Below are 18,886 nucleotides of genomic sequence, written 5' to 3'. Positions count from 1 at the left end.
TAAAAACTCTCAAATAATTTTATTTTATAATTTTCATTGAGCATATAATATCTTGTTCCCAACATCCTATCTCGTGGAAGTTATGAGAAATTATTTCATAAGCTTAGTCGTATTCATAAAACGTTGAGTCCATAATAATTTTATAATGGTTTCACACAATTTAGGCTAGTGGACACATTAAAAGCAACATCCATCTAACTATAACTCTGCAAGAATTAACATCTCACAAAAAAAAAATCTACAACCATAATAAAGTCCACTTGAGTGATAAATCCTTGGTTACATGCATTTAATTACTAAAAAGTTGAAAGACAAAAAAAATCCCTTTTTATCTTTCTTTTTTTTTAATTTTAGTTTTAATTGTTAGTATATTCCCAAGCTGTATTTTCTTAATTAAAAAAACCAGTAACTCTTTGGGATTATTCTACACTTGAAAAAAAAAGTGAAAAAAGAAATAAATTTAATGATAATTTAATTCTTTACCGTTATAGTAAATAGAATTTCTTTCTCATCTTTATTTTTGTATAAAAAAAAAGAGGGAGAAATTAACCGACACATTCACTAAAAAAAATATTTTTATAGCAATAAATAAATAAATAAAATCATATTATAAGTGGTGGTCATTTATTATATCCCAATCCATATATATATAAATATAAATTGATGTATTTCAAAAAAAACAATTTGCTTCTTACACTTTTATTTGGATTCGACCTCAGAATGACAAGGCAGAGAACAAAATCACTTCCTGCTTGATCCAAAGCTTCTAAGAGTATTTCATAATATTCAAATGGCATCAATAAAGCCGAGCCCTGATACAGCCCACCAAACTCTCACACAAGCCCACTAATGGCCTTACTTGAGCTTCAATAAACAGCCCACACATCTCTCAGGATTCCCCATATATATACAGAACCGGCACCGTTATGCCTTTCCATTTCGCGCCTTTGACACTTCTCTTCTTCCCCTCTCACTCCCTCATTCACTCTCTCAATGGCTTTCACGAAACGCGAGCTCTCACCCCGACCAGAATCCAAAAGGGCAGAGCTTGATGTCTCTGGACCCGATTCTCTAAGATCCACGTCGAACCAGCTGCGCGTGATGCTCAATCCCGCTGGTTGTGATTTAGGTAACAGGACCCTTTTTTAACACTCTTCTCTGTTTTTTAATTTGATGTTTAAAACCCTAGATTAATATAAATTGGGTTCAATTCACAATTAAAGTTTTTTTGCAATATTTGAGAATTGGAGGTTTTGATTGAGTAATTTGTGAATTAAATAATAAAAGAAAATTTCTTTAATTTAGATTATATTGTTTAATTGAAGTGTGGGTGCCACTCAATAACTGTTATATGAAAGAACTTGATGTAGTTTGTGGCTAATAGATAGATGCTAGGGAGGTAGCGGTTTATTAGGTGGTTTAGGTTTAGTATAAATACACATAATGTAATTCTATTTCGATATAGAGAAAATAAAAGCTTCTCATTACTGCAGATGCGGACATTATCGAACCATATTAAATCTTGTGTTTTTATTAATTTCTCTTCTATTATAATATTCATTATTAATTAATGCAGCAGGTTTTTCACAACATAACTGCTAGACCCCATAAAAACTTAAAAGGGTGAAGGCTAAAGAGAGAATTTTATTTCTTTAACAACTGAAACTTTGAGTTAAAGAATCTTAAACCCTAAAAATTAAAATGTTTCTAAACCCTCAAAGATAATGTGATTTTGGAGGAAGAATTAACAAAAAAAAATCTCTTTTACCACAGAATTTTATTCTATTCCACCTGCAATATTGGAACAATATTGATTGATTATTTTATCAGTGAAAGAAAAGGACATTGTGGTAGATAGGAAGATGGCCTCTCCATTCCATTCTGTGCGCGTAAACCTGAAAGCTATGCTGAACCTTTTAGTTTGCCATTTTTTATATTTTGATATTGAACTAGATGGTCTTCAATGAGGAGGCATTTGCTTATTGTTGGTCTGTTGCTCGTGCCAATGTTGGAATAACAAGATGGAAGTATTGTTTCGGTTGAAAGATTGTTTTGGTTCAATGGGTTAATATGGAATACTCGCCTCCTGACCAGCAGTATGTTTGTCATTTAGGCATTTCTAGGGGAGATGATGGCGTGTGAAACCTAGGGGAGACGCTGCTTAGCTTTGGGTTTGAAGGCACAGGAAAGGTCTCTAGTGCTGTGTTGAGCTTGAAAGTAAACCATTGGCTTTTATAGGATTATCTGAGAATGGAAAATGGTTGGGATTTGCAAAGGGATTGATGCTGGCCCAAGGGGTCTTGAAGTGGTGTATTCTCCAGTAAAAGAGCTATAATGGGAGTCAGCTCTATTTCCTAATGTTCTATTGAGGAATGTCGTGGTTCAGTTGCGTTGAAGACGGACTTGTTCCTGAACAAGGCTGTAAGCCCTGGGCTTCAGCTCTTGATGATGGGAATGCAATAATGGGACCTAATTCTTCTGACATTAGTGATTGTGAAGTAATGATGATGGTGGGGTTGCCTGCTTCTGGTAAAACTACATGGGCAGAGAAATGGGCAGAAGAGTACCCTGAGAAGCGTTTTGTGTTACTTGGAAGAAACCTTATTCTGGATGAAATGAAGGTTCCAATTTTTTCCTTTTACATTCTTTGTTCTTCTTGCAGAAAAGATTTTCCTCTCTCTGCATTTATATTCTTTAGCATAGTGAATGATACTATTTTTTTTTAATAGGTTCCTGGGCTATTTTGTAAGCACAGCTATGTGAACAATTCGATCGCAGACTCCTTTCAATCATTTATCAATCAAACCAATGTTTTCAAAAATGCATGCACACACAAATTGAGACCATTTTCAAATTTCTGCAAGGTAGTGTCATGGTATCATTCCTCATAGAGCTTGTGCAAGTTCTGTACCAAGAAATAACTGTGGTTGCTCTTGGAGCTCTGGTTCCATTTCTGGTGGTAGAGCTGGCTCTTGCCAAAACTATGGATTTGTTGGTCCATATGGCAGAGCAAACACTGTTGGTGAGAATAGTGTTGTTGGTGCTGCTGCTACTCCCAAACCCTACTGGAGCAATATGGCAGAACCCCTCACAGGGGGGGCTGCAAGGACATCTTCCTTTACATGCGATAATGTTGGAGGTCTCCCCACCAGCCTGCAGGCTCCAATACATATTTTCCCAGTCCTTCCCCTTCTTCATATGGTAGCTATTATAACATGTTATTTCGCACGTGCATGTGCATATAGATCTGTTCAGGAGAATCTTTATAGCTTGGACAATTGAAGAAGCTGGACTACCTAGTGAATTGCAACCCAACCGTGCCAATTTGAATCTCTTATTAGCTGTTTGCGGATATTTGGATGCTATTTTATGTTTTTTACCATGTATGACCAAGCATGAACAGTGTGACCAGAAAGTTCAACTCAGTTTACCCCTTGAAATACTGCAAGTCTTAAACTTTGAGATTTATGATAGTTATCTAGTGATGATTTATAGTGATGATTTATAGTTTGTGGCCCTTGCATCCTATATTGTCTATTGGTATTTGTTATTCAACAGAAGCCTCAATCTCAACTAGCAGTTTCAGCAACAGGGATCTTTTTCTTGCATTTTCAATTTCCATTGGTATAAAATACCATAAATTGTCTTTTAATTGGTTTCTTTTTTTCTTCAGGTTTGCCTTGTGGAACTCCTCGCATTCCACTACCTGCATCTCTTGCTCCATCACCAAGGTCCCCGTATTCCAATTTTCCTACTGGCATGCAGCAGCATTCTGGAGGATATAACCCTCCTCCTCAGAGAAACTGCCAACTTCCTTATAGTCTTGCCATCCATTCCTCAAGACCTCGGAGATCTTACTTCCAAACTAAAGACTGGAAATCGAGAAGGCCAAGTTCTGGTTCATGCTGAACTGCAGATATTTTGCAAACATGAACTTAATGAAGAGAATTCAAAGGGCCCCCCTTCAAAGATAATTTCTAGATTTTTGTAAATACTACCACATATTTCAAGATTTTTTTTTTTAACTTTATGGGAGACTATAATTGGGATCGAAGTTCAGAGAAACGTCCATATAAAATCCGTCACATGACTGGAAGTAGTTGGAGTTTAGGTCTTTTATGAGTTTGGCTGCTAGCTTCCAAGTTTTTGAAGAACTGTATACTAAATCTACACAGAAATGATCAAACTTGAGAGAGCGAGAAGTAATCGAAGTGCTGGAAGGAAAGGCTTAGGTCCCATATGTTTTACACCTGAGCTCCAGGCCATGTGATAAGCCTCTCTAAAGCTGCAGATTCCTTGTCGCTAACCCATGCTTTGAACCCCACCATAAACCCCTCTCCCTGATCCACCTGTCTATCTCTCTGCTATTATATCATCCAAGATATCTACAACAGAAAGAAACCTTCTAGCCACGTTTTCCCGTTACAACATTGAATTGACGGCCTAGATTTCTTGTCTGCCTCAACTTATAACCACTGTCTACTCGGCCTTTTCTTATTTTTATTTTTAAAAAAATGTTTTTTAATTAAAAATATAGCAAAAAAAATATTTTTTTATATTTAATATCAGCATATTAAAATTATTAAACATCAATGAAGTATTTTTTCCCGATGAAAAACAATTTTAAAAATAAAAATTATTATAATGTCAAACATATGCATAACATTATCGAATAACATCTAAAAAAACATTTAAATAAAAATAAAAAACAATTTAAAAATAGAAATTATCAAGATAGCTTAGCACCTCGTTAACAAACGCATTTTTAAAATGAAAAATCTACACAGCTTTTTGGCATGGTTTCCGACAACAAGCAGCTCATAAATATGCTCGATTCCTTATTAGTTTAGAAATTCTCTGATTTGATTCAAGATAGAAGTTGAGTTAGTTTGCTTTAATCAAAAGGAGATTATAAGAAATAATGTGCGGATAGAATTTTTTTTAATTGTGATACAAAATATAGCTTCGTGTGTTTTTGGAAAATAATCATCAATTCAAGAATATTAATTTGTGATGATACGAAGAGGATTAAAACCTATTCTGACAAAAGCAGGTTTCGGAGGTAATGGAGTGTAATAAACTAATAATTCTACTCTACTCAGCAAAAATCAGATTGTATGAAATAGTAAAAAAAAATTGTTTGGAGAAATATGAAAAATAAATTCAATTGATCACAAACTTAATTTATTTTTCATAACTCCACATGTTATCTTCCTATAGTAAAAATACTATATATATATTACGACCAAAAGTATGATTCATAATGATTGGCAAAAGCCTTGTGACCACTTAACAAATATTTGTAGATTCATGTTATAAAAAAAACCCTAATAATTGTAAATTATTTTGATCAAGGAAATTATAATTCTAAGAACAAAGAAAAAAGTTTTTGTGGGAGTGAGATCTAACACCTAAAAGAACGGCCTTTTCTTTTGAAATATCAAAACTCTACCATAACCAATAAATAGGCATGCAAAAGTCCACAGGGGACGTCCCTGCAATAAAATTCAATGTTTCTTTAATGTCCATTCACTTCTTTGCATTTTCTTAGAAGCCAAGTTAGGGTTTTATAGTGGTGGACCAAAAACTACCTATTTATGTAATGGGAGGGAGGGAGGGAGGGAGAGAGTTTAGTATTGTGTTGAGAAGTATTTTTTAAAAATATTTTTTACTTGAAAATATATTAATTAAAAAAAATTATATATTTTTTAAAAATTTTATATTAACATATCAAAATCACTAAAAATATATTAATTTGATTTCTTTATTAGATAAATATATTTTTAAAAAATAAAACTACCGCAATCTCTCTTGAGAGAGGGAATTTTATTCCTTTGAGTATAGTCCCATCAATATTGGAGGCATGCATAACCTAAATTATTTTTCTTTCCTTAGTTCTTTTTTGGAGTAGGTTTTCAATGACCAATAAAATGCTTTTGTTAATGGAGGAGACCTTAGCTTTAATGGAGATCACCACGTGCATGCTAAGCAAAAATGGGTTGCTATGACACATCCATGCCTGTTGATCCCTTCACAATTAATTCACTTGATAGACGCATTTGAACCTCTCACCACTTATTCAGTGCCCTAAAAAGACTTAAATTTATAATAATTAAAAAGCAAACTCAAGACTTAATCAATTGAGCTACCCCTTAGAGTTGTTATTATTATTATTATTATTATTATTATTATTTATTTTTATGATGGTTAAGTTGTAATGTTTTCAAATCAACTTTTACATATGGAGATTTAGTACATTATTTGATTAAGGATAAATTATTCTCTAAGGTTTTTAATTTCACAATTAATTAGCTTGAGACTTGAACCATGATGGCTGAAAAAAGTTTACACCCAACCGCTTGAGGAAAATATTTCTATTATCTCAAGAATACCTATCTCTCTCTTTATACTCCATCCATTTAAATTGAGTTGCATAAAATATTGACAATCATGTATTAAAATGGATGTATGTCCATTCTTAAATGTTATTTCCTTTCTTCTAAATCATATAAAATATATCATAGTGAGTGCTTCTACGTACGGTAGGATTGAACATATTTCCTTTCTTTTTAAGAGATAAGGTCATCCTCTCGGGCTCTGCATTGAACTCTAAGTTAAAAGAAAATTATTTTCTACGTATATTACTTAATTATTTAACTTAATCCGAGCTTTAGCCGTATTGATTCCAAGAGATGCACTTCCGAAGCCACTTGCAAGGCCAAAACTAAAGAATTGCTTCACTTCCGAAGAAATTGACAAGTTCTCTTGGACTATTCGATCGAAAACCATAGCCATAATTTCATTGAGGGATATAGCAAGATATTGTCCAAACTTGAAAAGTCCACGATGAATTGTCCAGAGAGGGACAAGGAAAAGAAAATTTACCAACATTTCAAGACAAATGCCGTCTCCTAGAAAAGGAGATGGGTACCTACAAAGGCCATGAAAGAAAGAAAGAAAAGAATGGCCAAAGCTGGCAAGGATTTTGTTCGACTTAAAGTGGATGCAAGAAAAAGGAAGAAATAATTCTCTCAAAGATAATTGTGCCCACCAAAATAATGCAATGCCCACCCGCCCAAAAACAGGTAATTACTTTCCAGCTTAATTCTTTCTCCTCTAAGAAAATTCTAATGAATGAATTGCCTTGAAATTTGAATTGAGAAATGGAAGGAGGGGAGGGGGGTTTAGATTCATGAATTAAGAACTAATCAAACAATCATAGAAACAAAGTAGTAATTAAATCCATAAATGCAACAATCGAAGGAGTTGACGGTGGATTTTGTGGATACTGTGAAGCCATATCTGGTTAGATGCTCCATTGAAGCCCATCTTTGTGCTTGAACAGTGAGACAGACCTAACAGCCCTTTGATATTGATTAAAGGTGTATATAATCCCTCTACTCTTAATTTCATCTTATATTACTCCCTTAGTTTTATTTCTCTTATTATTATAATCCTACCACTCTCTATTTTAGGTTTTTCTACGCTACTCTTGCCTCTCTAAACACGAAAAAAAACATGTTTATAGAAGAACACAGATGTATTTGTTAAAATAAATAAAAATGCATTTTAATTTTTTTTAAAAAAAACATATCTATCTGTATCTTACATATAATATTTTTAATTAATTGGGCAAGATCGGTATAGAATCTTTCCTTCATTCTACAATCTTTCCTTCATACTTAATAGTCTAATTTAGCTTCATTATTGATAGAAGGATCAAATGTTTATGAAATAGAGAATAAGAGGATGAGATTTGGACAATAAATTTACAGGGATGAAAATCAACAAAATTTATAGTGGAGTGACCAAATACACCATGGAACCCTTTTAATATATTCCATGCCTCTCTCTAACGCACACTTTACATCTCTCTCGCTCTCTCAGACACACACACACACAAAAGCATATAAACCCCAGTACAGAGCAATCTCCTTTAAACCCCACTGCTGTTTCTCTCCTTCTCTCGCATGTCTTGTTAAATCCATTGACTCTCAAATGGTTGTCCAAAATCTCAACTCCTAGACCTCTCTAAACCAAATTCTCTCCTTTTATTTCCTTTTTTATGGAAGAAAATGGAAAATCTTTCATGGGAACTGAATTCTAATTCCATCTCTTTTCTCATCATTGAAATCATGACTTCCATTAATCTTTCTCATAATCCTCTATTCTCCTGCATCATCACTCTCTACACGCTAATTCTCTTATACTTCCCGCAAGCACATAAACACTCAATCTCTTCAATACTGATCATTACTTTAACTCTCTTGCTCTTGCTTTTACGCCTTGGTGCAATTCAAAGACTCCAACTTTCAGTCACTGAAGGCGATGAAACCATTGAAATCAAGCAAAACAAAGACACCCATTTCGGTAGAGCTTCAAATTCTTGCTCTTTGACTCTTGCAGACAAATGGGGTGCTACCCAATGTGCTGAAAAGGGTCGTTTTGACCTGGATCCGAACCTGGAACTTAAAGGGTCGTCAGTTGAATGGGATGTCAGAGCTCCATTGGAGGTTATATACGAGGGGTATGAAGGAGAAGAGGAGGAGAATCCGAATGAGAAGGACGCGGTTCAGGATCCGACTCGGTTTGGTGGTTTGGAAAGATATCCGTCTTTGGCTATGTATTACCCGGAAACGGATTCGGATTCGGATTCTGACGGTGTGTTTTCAGTTGCCGGAGAGTGGGACATGCCGGAGAGGTGTTGCTTTAAATGGGAAGAGGAGGATAGAGAAGGGCTATTGATAGAGATAGCTCTTGATCACAGTGATACCAAGAAGGATATGGGTTTGGGTTTGGATCCGGGTTTGGACTTTCACGTTGAAGAGGATAACTTGATAGAGATTGATATATCTCCGGCCAAAAACGACAGGCTGTTTCCCGGTGAAGTGTGATTAATTAGTGCTTAAAAAAGGGTTTAAGCTCTAGAGGGTTAGGTCCAGTTAATTTTGATTAATTAAAGCTGATAATGAGAGGCAGTTTCTTGAGGGTTTCGAGTCTTTTTTTTTTTTTTGGGTTTTTGAATGTTTGTTGGTGAATTAACGTTGTATTATACCGATGATTAAGTACAGTTAATCACTAAATCCAAGGATTTAATTAAGTTGACATGAGATCAGATTATTATTATTATACACTACCCTATATGGATTTCCCTTAGAAAGATATGGAAAAAGAGTCATTATTTATTGTTGGAAAGGGAAAGATTTTTGGTTTCGAAAGAGCACTTTGATAAAGGGAGGGTATGGTGTGCCACCCAAAGTTGAATAATGCATGAACATGGGACTGATAGAGAGATGAGAGGATATATTGATATATATTCTTACAAATTATTTTCTAAATCTATCTATATGTATTCATTTATTATTATTATTATTATTATTATTATTATATAATATTGTTTATATTGAGTCATTCATAGAAAATGTGTTGCGTTTTTTTAAATTAGAAAATACTTTCCTCGCTTTAAAACATGGGTTTTTTTTTCTAATTAGAAAGTAAATTTCATTGATTATTTTTTTCAAAATATAACCAAAAATGGAAAAAGTAAAAAAAAAATCCCCAAAAATGGAAAAAGCTTGCATGCATGATGTGAAAAAATTAGGGACTTGAATTCAAGTTGTCTCGGCATTGTTTAAGCATTGGAATAGGTTTCAGTACCCTAATTTGATGTAAAAGTACTCTGGAGACAATATTGCACAATGTTTTTCCTGCTAAAACACTATTGAATTAGGCCTGTCTTGGATCATTTTGACACGAACCAACCCTTGAAAGAACTTCCAAAAGCAACAATTTATGAATCACAGCATCCCTATCTTCCTCGATGAAAAGAATCGCTCTATGAGACTGTTCCATTGCTGAAATGGATTAGATTCATGCCAAATTCCGACGATGGACTGTGTCAGATAATGCAAAGACATGTGTGAGTTCAGTTCTGCTACACTCCAGAATTGATCAGCAGTGGATAACCTGCCAATATCAGCAGTGTGATACAAATTACGTGTTTTTTTGCTCGAAAAAAAAAATCAGAAATACTGTTTGACCTTCCTCCCAATCAGAACAGAACCAGACGAAATTGTGGGAGTAGAGAATAATGGAAGCTCGAGTCTTTTCAGCTTATAAGATAGATTAGACGGTAGCCCTTAATAGCTTGACCTAGAGGCCATGACCTTCCTCCCAATCAGAACAGAACCATACGAAATTGTGGGAGTAGAGAATAATGGAAGCTCGAGTCTTTTCAGCTTATAAGATAGATTAGACGGTAGCCCTTAATAGCTTGACCTAGAGGCCATCTCAAACAGTTTTCCCCTTCTGGATCCACTGTTAACAATGACTTGATCATCAATAATGGTGAAAGGGACTTCTTTTTTGGAAGATCCTTCAGATTTAACTAATATCTTTCTCACCTGATATGGCTTTGATTTGCGATGTCTGTGGTCTATGTGTGTGGGCAGTACTGGCCTTTTGTTTTCGAGATAGCACGGTGGTTAAAAATATTTGGAATCCAGAAGTTTATAAAATTGTTTTTTTGTACTTATAATTATACAAGTTATTCAATTATGCCCCTGAACAATTACTAATTAGGCCCTTCAAAATGTTTATGAAATCAGAGTACATGGATTTACCTATTTTCTTATTTGATGCATGTTGGAATCTTTTGTATGAGATAAAAAATAATAAAATGAAACCATTTATTTTTTTATTAGCTAGCATGTATTGAAATTGAAATCATTTTATAATATATATATATATACAAGTCAGTGGTATGTACTAAATTGAAATCATTTTATAAGTGATCACTTCAATATTTTATTCAAATAAAACATTAACTTAATTGTAATTAGATAATTAACTATAATTTTAAATAAGATTATGATATTTCTTATAATATTAGTAGACAGTATATTTATACTGATCTTCATGATTTTTTTTCTTCAAGTTTAGTAAAAAGTTTGAGGTTGTGCTATTTTGCCAGATATTTTTTACCAATATTTTTGACCGCATGTTGCTTCCATTTTTCTTTAGATGGATGAAAGGAGAGTTTAGTCACTAGTGCTGAGTATACGGGCACTAATATCATAGTTATTAATCTTTGTTTGGTTTAGTAAATTAACCTGAAAAACTTGAAAATTCTAGAATTTTTAATGACTTGGTTTATCTGATCAAAGCTAGATAGATGAACACCAAGAATTTTTTTTTAAAAAACTGTTTTTTCAATTAAAAAAATCAATAAAGATTAACCTGATGACCTAATAACTCGAGTTTTTTGCGGGTAGTTTTCATATCATAACACCCAACCTAAGGTGATTGATCTTCTTCATTCCGTTTTCATCCGGTTCCTGTAATTCATCCAAGTCTAATAATGTAAGTGAAGGGGTTTTCTCTTTTTATTTTTTTAATTGTTCTTGATACGGTAAAGGGAGTCTCCATATTTAATTCAGAGATCCTTGTTCAGAAACAGAAAAACTTCATGGGTCCACCTTTCAAGATCGAGCGACTGGGACATGAACAAAAAGATCGAGAAATTGAGTGGGCAATAGGCCCAAACCAACAAGAAACCACATCTTCGAACCCATCTTTTCTTTTTTAGCAAGTGCTCGTCGAGCTCAGCAATGGACCTTTAGTAACGAGCCGAAACCATTAGTAGGCTGAATGTTGTGATGATAGTTTGGTAGGAGCTCAGCCATTGAACCCAAACAAGAAAGGTAACAGAGGAGAAAATGAAACTGAAAGAGGGAATTATCGGTTATTTATTTTGCAGCAAGTACAAAGTGTTGCTTTCTTTTAAATCTTACCTAATTTCTTCTCGCATAATATTTTCTTAAATTCAAGTCAATAAATATCTTTCATATAAAATTGACAAATTCAAATAAAAATATCAACAAAAAATCTCCATTGATATATTACGATAATATTATCAATTGAATTTTTTCGTCGTTAAATCTGTCGGTAAACACAATCAAGAATTTTCTCATGGTATATACTGAGAAAATCACAGTGAAAAAACAAATTAAAAAATTCAAACAACACAATGACATGTAAGTTTTACAGACGATGTTACCGACAAAATCACCATTTACATTTAAAATAGTTATTATATCAATTAACATGATATTTTGATAAAATTATTGTATAAAAGTGCTAACAATTTACAAAGGGTGCTACGATAAAAACTTTATTTTGACAAATGGACATGAAACTTAATAAAAAAATCACAAACATAAAACTATAAATATTTTTTTGGCATGTGAAGTCAGCATGTGTTTGCTCATGCAACACTCCTCCTGTAATTGTTGTTGATGTTAGAGAGTAAAGCGCGCGTGAAATGCCTAAATCATGCTCATCCAGGCTGTTCAGAATCTAGAGTCTCGATTTTTATTTTATTTTAAAAAAAAAAAAAACAGCACTGATAATTCTAAGAAAATCATGGCCAACGACTAGTCATTTCAACGAGGAACATTCGTACAAACGGCAAGAATGTGCGTGAGATTTGAACACTCCAATAGTATTGGCAGCCATGTGAGTTGTGACGTCCTTTGCCTTTTCTAAGCAACTCAACGAACATTATTAATTCATTTCTTCAGGAACCTTCCTGCTGGACCTCGCTGTTCTCATTTGTAATTCAGAGGTTCTGGAAGCTCTGAAAAATACAAATTTATTATAATTGGACACCGTGAAATATTGAACGCGTCAAATACTTTGTTCGATAAAAATAATAACTTCCCAGATTGTACTTAAATTTTATATATATAAAAAATATTATATCCCAGTGATCGTGACTAGTCAAAATATAAGTAAAACGCTCAAAGTAGATCTAAAATATGTTTTTTTATTTAGTAATGAATTTTGGCCTTTTGTTTTTCTATATACTTCGAATTTTCTTATTTAGTTATAAGTTTTTCTTTTTAGACGAGGGTGGTTTGATACATTAAAATTATTAAAAAAATAAAAAAATTATGTTTTTTTAATATAAACACACATTTAAAAATTAGTTTTTAAAAAAATTACTGTAATAAAAAAAACCCTACCCGCTCGGCCAAACTGCCACGTGTTTATTCAAGCTGAGAACAACAAATTCCAAGTATTTTTATCTGTTCCTTCATTTTATTGGCAGATACGCCACCGCAAATCACGTGCCGCCTTTTCCTTCAAGCCGGTCGAGTCAACCATAAAAAAAGTCTCGACAACAGCTCACGCACAACGCCAACAACCACGCCTCCCTCTCCTCTCCCACCTTTTCGGGCTCTTTACATTTCCTCCTTTCCAAACAATCAAAACACTACACGTCTCACTCTCTCTCGCTCTCTAAATTCTCATTTTTTCTCTCTGTTTTTTCAAAAAAAAACTTTCTCTGTTCACGTATAACCAGAAGGAGGCGCCTAAGGACTGTTTGTTTTTTGAGAAAATTTCTGAAGAGAATCTAAAGTGAGTGAAAATGAACGGCTTGAGTTTATTTAAGAGAGCTTCTAGAGCTTTCGATGACTATCCTTCACTCGCTAAACTCATTGTCGTTTGCACCGTCAGGTAATATTCCCTCCTCTGTTTCTTTCTTCTCTCCTTTTTTTTGGCTTCATTTCTCTTAATTAAGTTTTACCGTTACTTTTCCTTCAATTTTCGGATTTTTTTTATTTTTTTAATGAAATAATCTAAATGAAGCTGCTTTTATGGTTGTTTGTGTTAAGTAGGTGATTAGTGGTTTTGTAATTTTATGATTAGCATTTGATCACCTTTTTGTTGCGGTTATATGTGTTTTTTGTTGTTTCCAAGGGTGTTTCTAGAATTAGATATTTTAAATTTTTGAAGCCTGTTGTTGCTATTACAGAGATCCAATCCACTCTGTTCCGTTCTGTTGTAACTGGTAATTAAACAGTATAAATATTAATATCTTAAAATTGCTTGGTGTGGTATTAAGCAATTTGGATCAAATATAATTTGAGAATAATATAAATCATGTATCATAGCTTAGTTATTAAATTTTTGTGTTAAAATGGTTTTTTGAGATGATATCATGGTTTGGTTGATCAAATAATTATAGTTTGAATTTCGTTATTCTAATTTAAGCTTTTGGATCAAAATGATTATTTGGAATAAAAAAATCTCATTGCTATGTTTTTCTTCCGGTTGCAGTGGTGGGGGCTATGTAGCATATGCAGATGCAAATTCATCGAATGGTGCACATGCTGTTGCACCACCTGTACCGGAGATCAGGAAAAAGAAGGTGGTGGTGATTGGAACTGGTTGGGCCGGAACCAGTTTCTTGAAGAAACTGAATAATCCCTCGTATGATGTTCAGGTGATATCACCTCGGAACTACTTTGCATTCACTCCTTTGTTACCAAGTGTTACGTGTGGTACGGTGGAGGCTCGTAGCATTGTCGAACCAATTCGTAGCATTGTCAGGAAGGTAATGAGAAAAAGATTATTGATGAGCTTGACTTTCGGCAGTCTATGTGCATAAATCCTGTCTGTTCACCATGTGTGGATCCTAGGGTGGACTGGATTTATGTAGGTGATTGTGCATAGACCTTGACTTTAGAATAGAATTCAGATATGAGGCTAATGTAGTAACCAGCCCTTGTTGCTTCCTCTTGCAGAAAAGTGTTAGCGTTAGTTACTGTGAAGCTGAATGTTTCAAGATTGATGCAGAAAACAAGAAAGTTTATTGTCGACCTAATCCGGACTCCAGTATGAATGGGAAAGAAGAATTTGCTGTGGATTACGACTATCTCGTAATAGCCATGGGAGCCCGTCCGAACACATTCAACACACCCGGTGTAGTAGAGCATTGCAATTTCCTGAAGGTAACTTCCTTGGAACTTACTGATATGTTACCCTTGTCATTTTCAATTTTCATTAATTCCCCCTTGCACACACATCTTATATAGCAGAATGACCAAAAAAATTCTTATGGTAAAGTAATGCTGCTCTGGTGTCGGATTTGGGTGACAGGAAATTAGGAATTGAATCACTTGTCATCTTCAATTTTCATTCATTTTCCTCAATACACACATCTTATATAGCAGGATGACCAAAAAAATTCTTAAGGGAAAGTAATGCTGCTCTGGTGTCGGATTTGGGTGATAGGAAATTAGGAATTGAATCACTTCGCTCATGCACAGCTAATATGTACAAGGAAATGAATTTCTTCTGTAGGAAGTTGAAGATGCTCAGCGGATCCGTCGTTCTGTTATTGATTCGTTTGAGAAGGCAAGTTTGCCGACTCTAAGTGATGAAGAGAGGAAGAGAATTCTTCATTTTGTAGTTGTTGGTGGTGGACCAACAGGAGTGGAGTTTGCTGCTGAGCTTCATGATTTTGTCAATGATGATTTAGTCAAACTATATCCTGCAGCCAAAGATTTCGTACAAATAACAATTCTTGAAGCAGCAGATCATATTTTGAACATGTAAGCACCTACCTCTTGCTCATGGTAATTGATGCCTCATTAGTCTTGTTTCTGTTATTAACTTAAGATACAATGAATGCTAGTATTTTCTTAAATCTAATTAAGATGTGCTGCAGTTCACTTTGATCCTTTTGGATTTGCATGTAGTTCAGAATTATTACATTAGCAATTTAAGCCAGACTTGAGATTGGATCGGGGAAAAAAGAAGAACTCGGTTCAGGAAATAGCAGTTGCAGTGAAAATCTCGGGGACTCATTTATATGATAGAACGTATGCTCGTATAAAATATATGCTCGTGGAGCTTTCTTTTCTTTTGTTTTTGGTCCCTTGGCTTTATTTTTCCTGTTTCATGAAGTCTGGATTGGCTCGTAATAGATCATGACTTGGTGAGGAAAGATTTCATTGGCAATAAAGTTTGAAATTTGATGTTGGGTGTCAATCTGTATAAATTCCATGGACTCCCTGGGATGCTACACTTGATACAACTACACAGATCAATTATAGTCTGTGTGCAACTACATTGATCACATACATATACTTGGAAGAGTTCCAATATATGAACTCATGCTTTTGGGGGTCTTGCATGCAGGTTTGACAAAAGAATCACAGATTTTGCAGAAAAGAAGTTCCATAGAGATGGCATCGATGTGAAGCTAGGGTCCATGGTTGTGAAAGTATCTGATAAAGAAATCTCTACTAAAGTAAGGGGGAATGGTGGTGAAATTACTGCCATACCATATGGAATGGTCGTCTGGTCAACTGGAATTGGAACTCATCCTGTCATAAGGAGTTTTATGCAGCAAATTGGTCAGGTATGTTACTGGCTTATAAAAACTGATTTATTGTTGTTTCAGAGTCTTCAATGTATTTTCCATGATCCTTTAGTTATATTTCGTCCAAAGTGAACACTCTTAATTCAATGTATCAATTGAAAAACACACCTGCTCCTGTGAACACAGACTAATAGGCGTGCTTTAGCAACTGATGAATGGCTGCGAGTTGAGGGATGCAATAGCATATATGCACTTGGTGATTGTGCTACAATTAACCAACGCAAAGTCATGGTACTGTTCTCATTACTTTTCTGTTACATTTGTGTGCATGGCATCCCCTGTTTTGTTACGTCTGTGTTACATTTATTGTTCTTCTATCAATTATTATCCATCTAATGCACTCGTCATTCTTCCTTGACATTGTTCCTGCTTAATGAGACTAAAAAGGAAGTTTCTACCTTTCTGTTAGATTCTCTCAGGCATTAAGTATCTAACTTTTCTAATGGCACACATACAGAACTGCTCATTCTTACAGTAAACAACAAAATGTTTTCTTTTAAGGAGTATATGCTTGAACTTCTTGTCATTCGAAACACATTGCACATTGAAATCATATCCGTAAACTCACAAAGGCATAGCTGAAAAATAACTACTTATTTCCTGGTCTATATCTGTTGTCATGGCTACTGTTAATAATCCAAGATGATGTATGACACACACCAGAAATACGAAGACCGCTGATTGATAGAAATTCCTCACACCAAAATGATATTTGATGTCAATTTTACGTTTAGAATTTAATCACCTAATCTGTTGATTTATGTTCTCTTTCTTATACTGCCATGCTTGTAGGAGGATATTGCAGCAATATTTAAGAAGGCAGACAAGGACAATTCTGGAACCCTAACAGTAAAAGAATTTCAAGAAGTCATTGATGACATTTGTGAAAGATATCCTCAAGTGGAGCTATATTTGAAGAACAAGAAAATGCGTGACATTGCTGATCTCTTGAAGATGGCTAAAGGAGATGTTGCAAAAGAAGCAATTGAACTGAATATTGAAGAGTTTAAGAAAGCCCTTTCTGAAGTTGATTCCCAGATGAAGAATCTTCCAGCCACAGCTCAGGTCTCGCGTTGATTCTGTGATTCTCCAGTCTATGAATTATGATTGTCTAAGAAATATCTACTTATTATCTATTTTCATGTGCCTGGCTTCAGGTTGCAGCTCAGCAAGGCACTTATCTTGCTAATTGCTTCAACCGTATGGAAGAGGCTGAAAAAAATCCTGAAGGTCCTATCAGGTTCAGGGAAGAAGGTCGCCATCGATTCCGTCCCTTTAGGTACATCTTAATCTAGTATAAATTTGATATAGCAAGATTATATCATAGCAGCGATTTCTCCCACTATCTCTGTACTGGTGCTTAGCATTCCTCCATGCATGATGCATCTGTTCCCAAGCAAAACACATAGTTTCCTCCCAGCATGTCTATTGCAGAGCTAGCTGTTTAGCTTGGCCATCTATGAATTCAAGTTACAGACCACTTCTTGAATGCCAGATTAGTATATGAATGTCTACTTTGAGACTTGCAAGCAGTCAGGATCTCAGTCATTTGCTTTATGGCGTATATTGTTTCAGATACAAGCACTTAGGGCAATTTGCTCCATTGGGAGGAGAACAAACAGCAGCACAGCTTCCTGGTGATTGGGTTTCAATTGGCCACAGCTCTCAGTGGCTTTGGTATTCTGTCTATGCAAGGTATCGTCTCTCCCCTTGGCTCCACAATCACATAGAGATATCAAATTGAGTAGATGCACGTGTGTACTTATATGGTTTCGGTCTTTGTCTCGATCAGCAAGCTAGTCAGTTGGCGCACCAGGGCGTTGGTGATAACAGACTGGACAAGGCGTTCCGTCTTTGGAAGAGATTCCAGTCGCATTTGAGCAGCTATCAGCAGGTCGCAAGGTTCCCCATTTGGCAGAATTATATTGCATACTTTGTTAGCACCACTTTGGCAATCATAAATTTTTTTGCTTTCAGATCATCTTTCATTAACCAAACTGTTGAATAAACAAAGCCCATACCGCTTACAATTTATCAAATCTGGAGAGGTAAATTGTATAATTTGCGTGTGAAGATCTCGACATTACCCTTGGTGGTACACAGTTTTGGCATTAGCGAGTGCCACGTTTTGTGGCCAAAATTACTTAGAAATTGAGATGTTTTCTTCGTCTTTTTTTTTTTTTTGCGCTATACCATTCTTTATGGCTTGCTCAAATTCATTCTTCTAATATAGTTGTTGTTTTGTTATAGTTACTGCTTGCCATTTGTTTTTCCAAGCTCGTAAATTCATTTATCAGGTATTCTAACCAAGTTTTTCCAATCTCTATCCAGCCTTGTAGTGAGGATTGGGTGACGGAAAGTTGAGGCTGGGAATCGAAATGACCTTTTCAGTTAAGTTTTTGTGCTTCCTGTTACTCGGGAAAGAATCCGATGAAGGTCTGGGTTAAGGATCGGAGGCCGGCTCTAATTTTTTTTTTTAAATCAAAACAAGGTTATGCGCATTTTACTAGGAAAAATCAAAAATCGGTAACAGAGTAGGTCAGCCATGACTGACCATCATGGTCTAACTGATTTAGTTTTACTAAAAGAGAGCTCCTTCCATCCAGTCAACTGGGTTTTGCATACTTTGAATTTCACAATGCAGAGCTTGAT

The 18,886-nt window shown here is 34.9% G+C and overlaps 3 protein-coding genes across 7 annotated transcripts; all 3 read left to right on the top strand.

Annotated features, from left to right (window-relative positions):
- Positions 1-739: 739 nt before the first annotated feature.
- On the top strand, positions 740-4,119 carry LOC18097454 (uncharacterized). Of its 4 annotated transcripts, XR_008058938.1 has the most exons (4): positions 741-1,129; positions 1,954-2,621; positions 2,730-3,201; positions 3,674-4,119. XR_008058938.1 is itself a non-coding variant. In XM_024598988.2 (3 exons), exons 2-3 carry the CDS (start codon positions 2,373-2,375, stop codon positions 3,989-3,991), a joined length of 567 nt encoding a protein of 188 aa, XP_024454756.2. In that variant the 5' UTR covers positions 776-1,129; positions 2,114-2,372; the 3' UTR covers positions 3,992-4,119. The 4 variants fall into 4 exon arrangements, 2 of the variants coding, with proteins under 2 accessions (XP_024454756.2, XP_024454755.2); XR_008058937.1 differs by having other exon boundaries at positions 740-1,129; positions 1,954-3,201; XM_024598988.2 differs by lacking the exon at positions 2,730-3,201 and having other exon boundaries at positions 776-1,129; positions 2,114-2,621.
- Positions 4,120-7,740: 3,621 nt separating this feature from the next.
- LOC7490783 (uncharacterized) lies at positions 7,741-9,100 on the top strand. Its single transcript, XM_002305617.3, has one exon. It carries the CDS (start codon positions 8,076-8,078, stop codon positions 8,892-8,894), a length of 819 nt encoding a protein of 272 aa, XP_002305653.2. The 5' UTR covers positions 7,741-8,075; the 3' UTR covers positions 8,895-9,100.
- Positions 9,101-13,201: 4,101 nt separating this feature from the next.
- LOC7490782 (external alternative NAD(P)H-ubiquinone oxidoreductase B2, mitochondrial) lies at positions 13,202-18,385 on the top strand. Of its 2 annotated transcripts, XM_002305616.4 has the most exons (10): positions 13,205-13,521; positions 14,125-14,401; positions 14,592-14,798; positions 15,151-15,401; positions 15,991-16,213; positions 16,361-16,465; positions 17,027-17,299; positions 17,392-17,513; positions 17,810-17,929; positions 18,027-18,385. In XM_002305616.4, the coding sequence occupies exons 1-10, from the start codon at positions 13,433-13,435 to the stop codon at positions 18,112-18,114; spliced, it is 1,755 nt and encodes a 584-aa protein (XP_002305652.2). In that variant the 5' UTR covers positions 13,205-13,432; the 3' UTR covers positions 18,115-18,385. The 2 variants fall into 2 exon arrangements, with proteins under 2 accessions (XP_024455812.2, XP_002305652.2); XM_024600044.2 differs by lacking the exon at positions 16,361-16,465 and having other exon boundaries at positions 13,202-13,521.
- Positions 18,386-18,886: the final 501 nt, after the last annotated feature.

Source organism: Populus trichocarpa, chromosome 4 (assembly GCF_000002775.5).
Source record: "Populus trichocarpa isolate Nisqually-1 chromosome 4, P.trichocarpa_v4.1, whole genome shotgun sequence".
Taxonomy (NCBI): Eukaryota; Viridiplantae; Streptophyta; class Magnoliopsida; order Malpighiales; family Salicaceae; genus Populus; species Populus trichocarpa.
The sequence above is the reverse complement of the archived record's forward strand: the minus strand, read 5'-3'. Positions and strand labels throughout refer to the sequence as shown.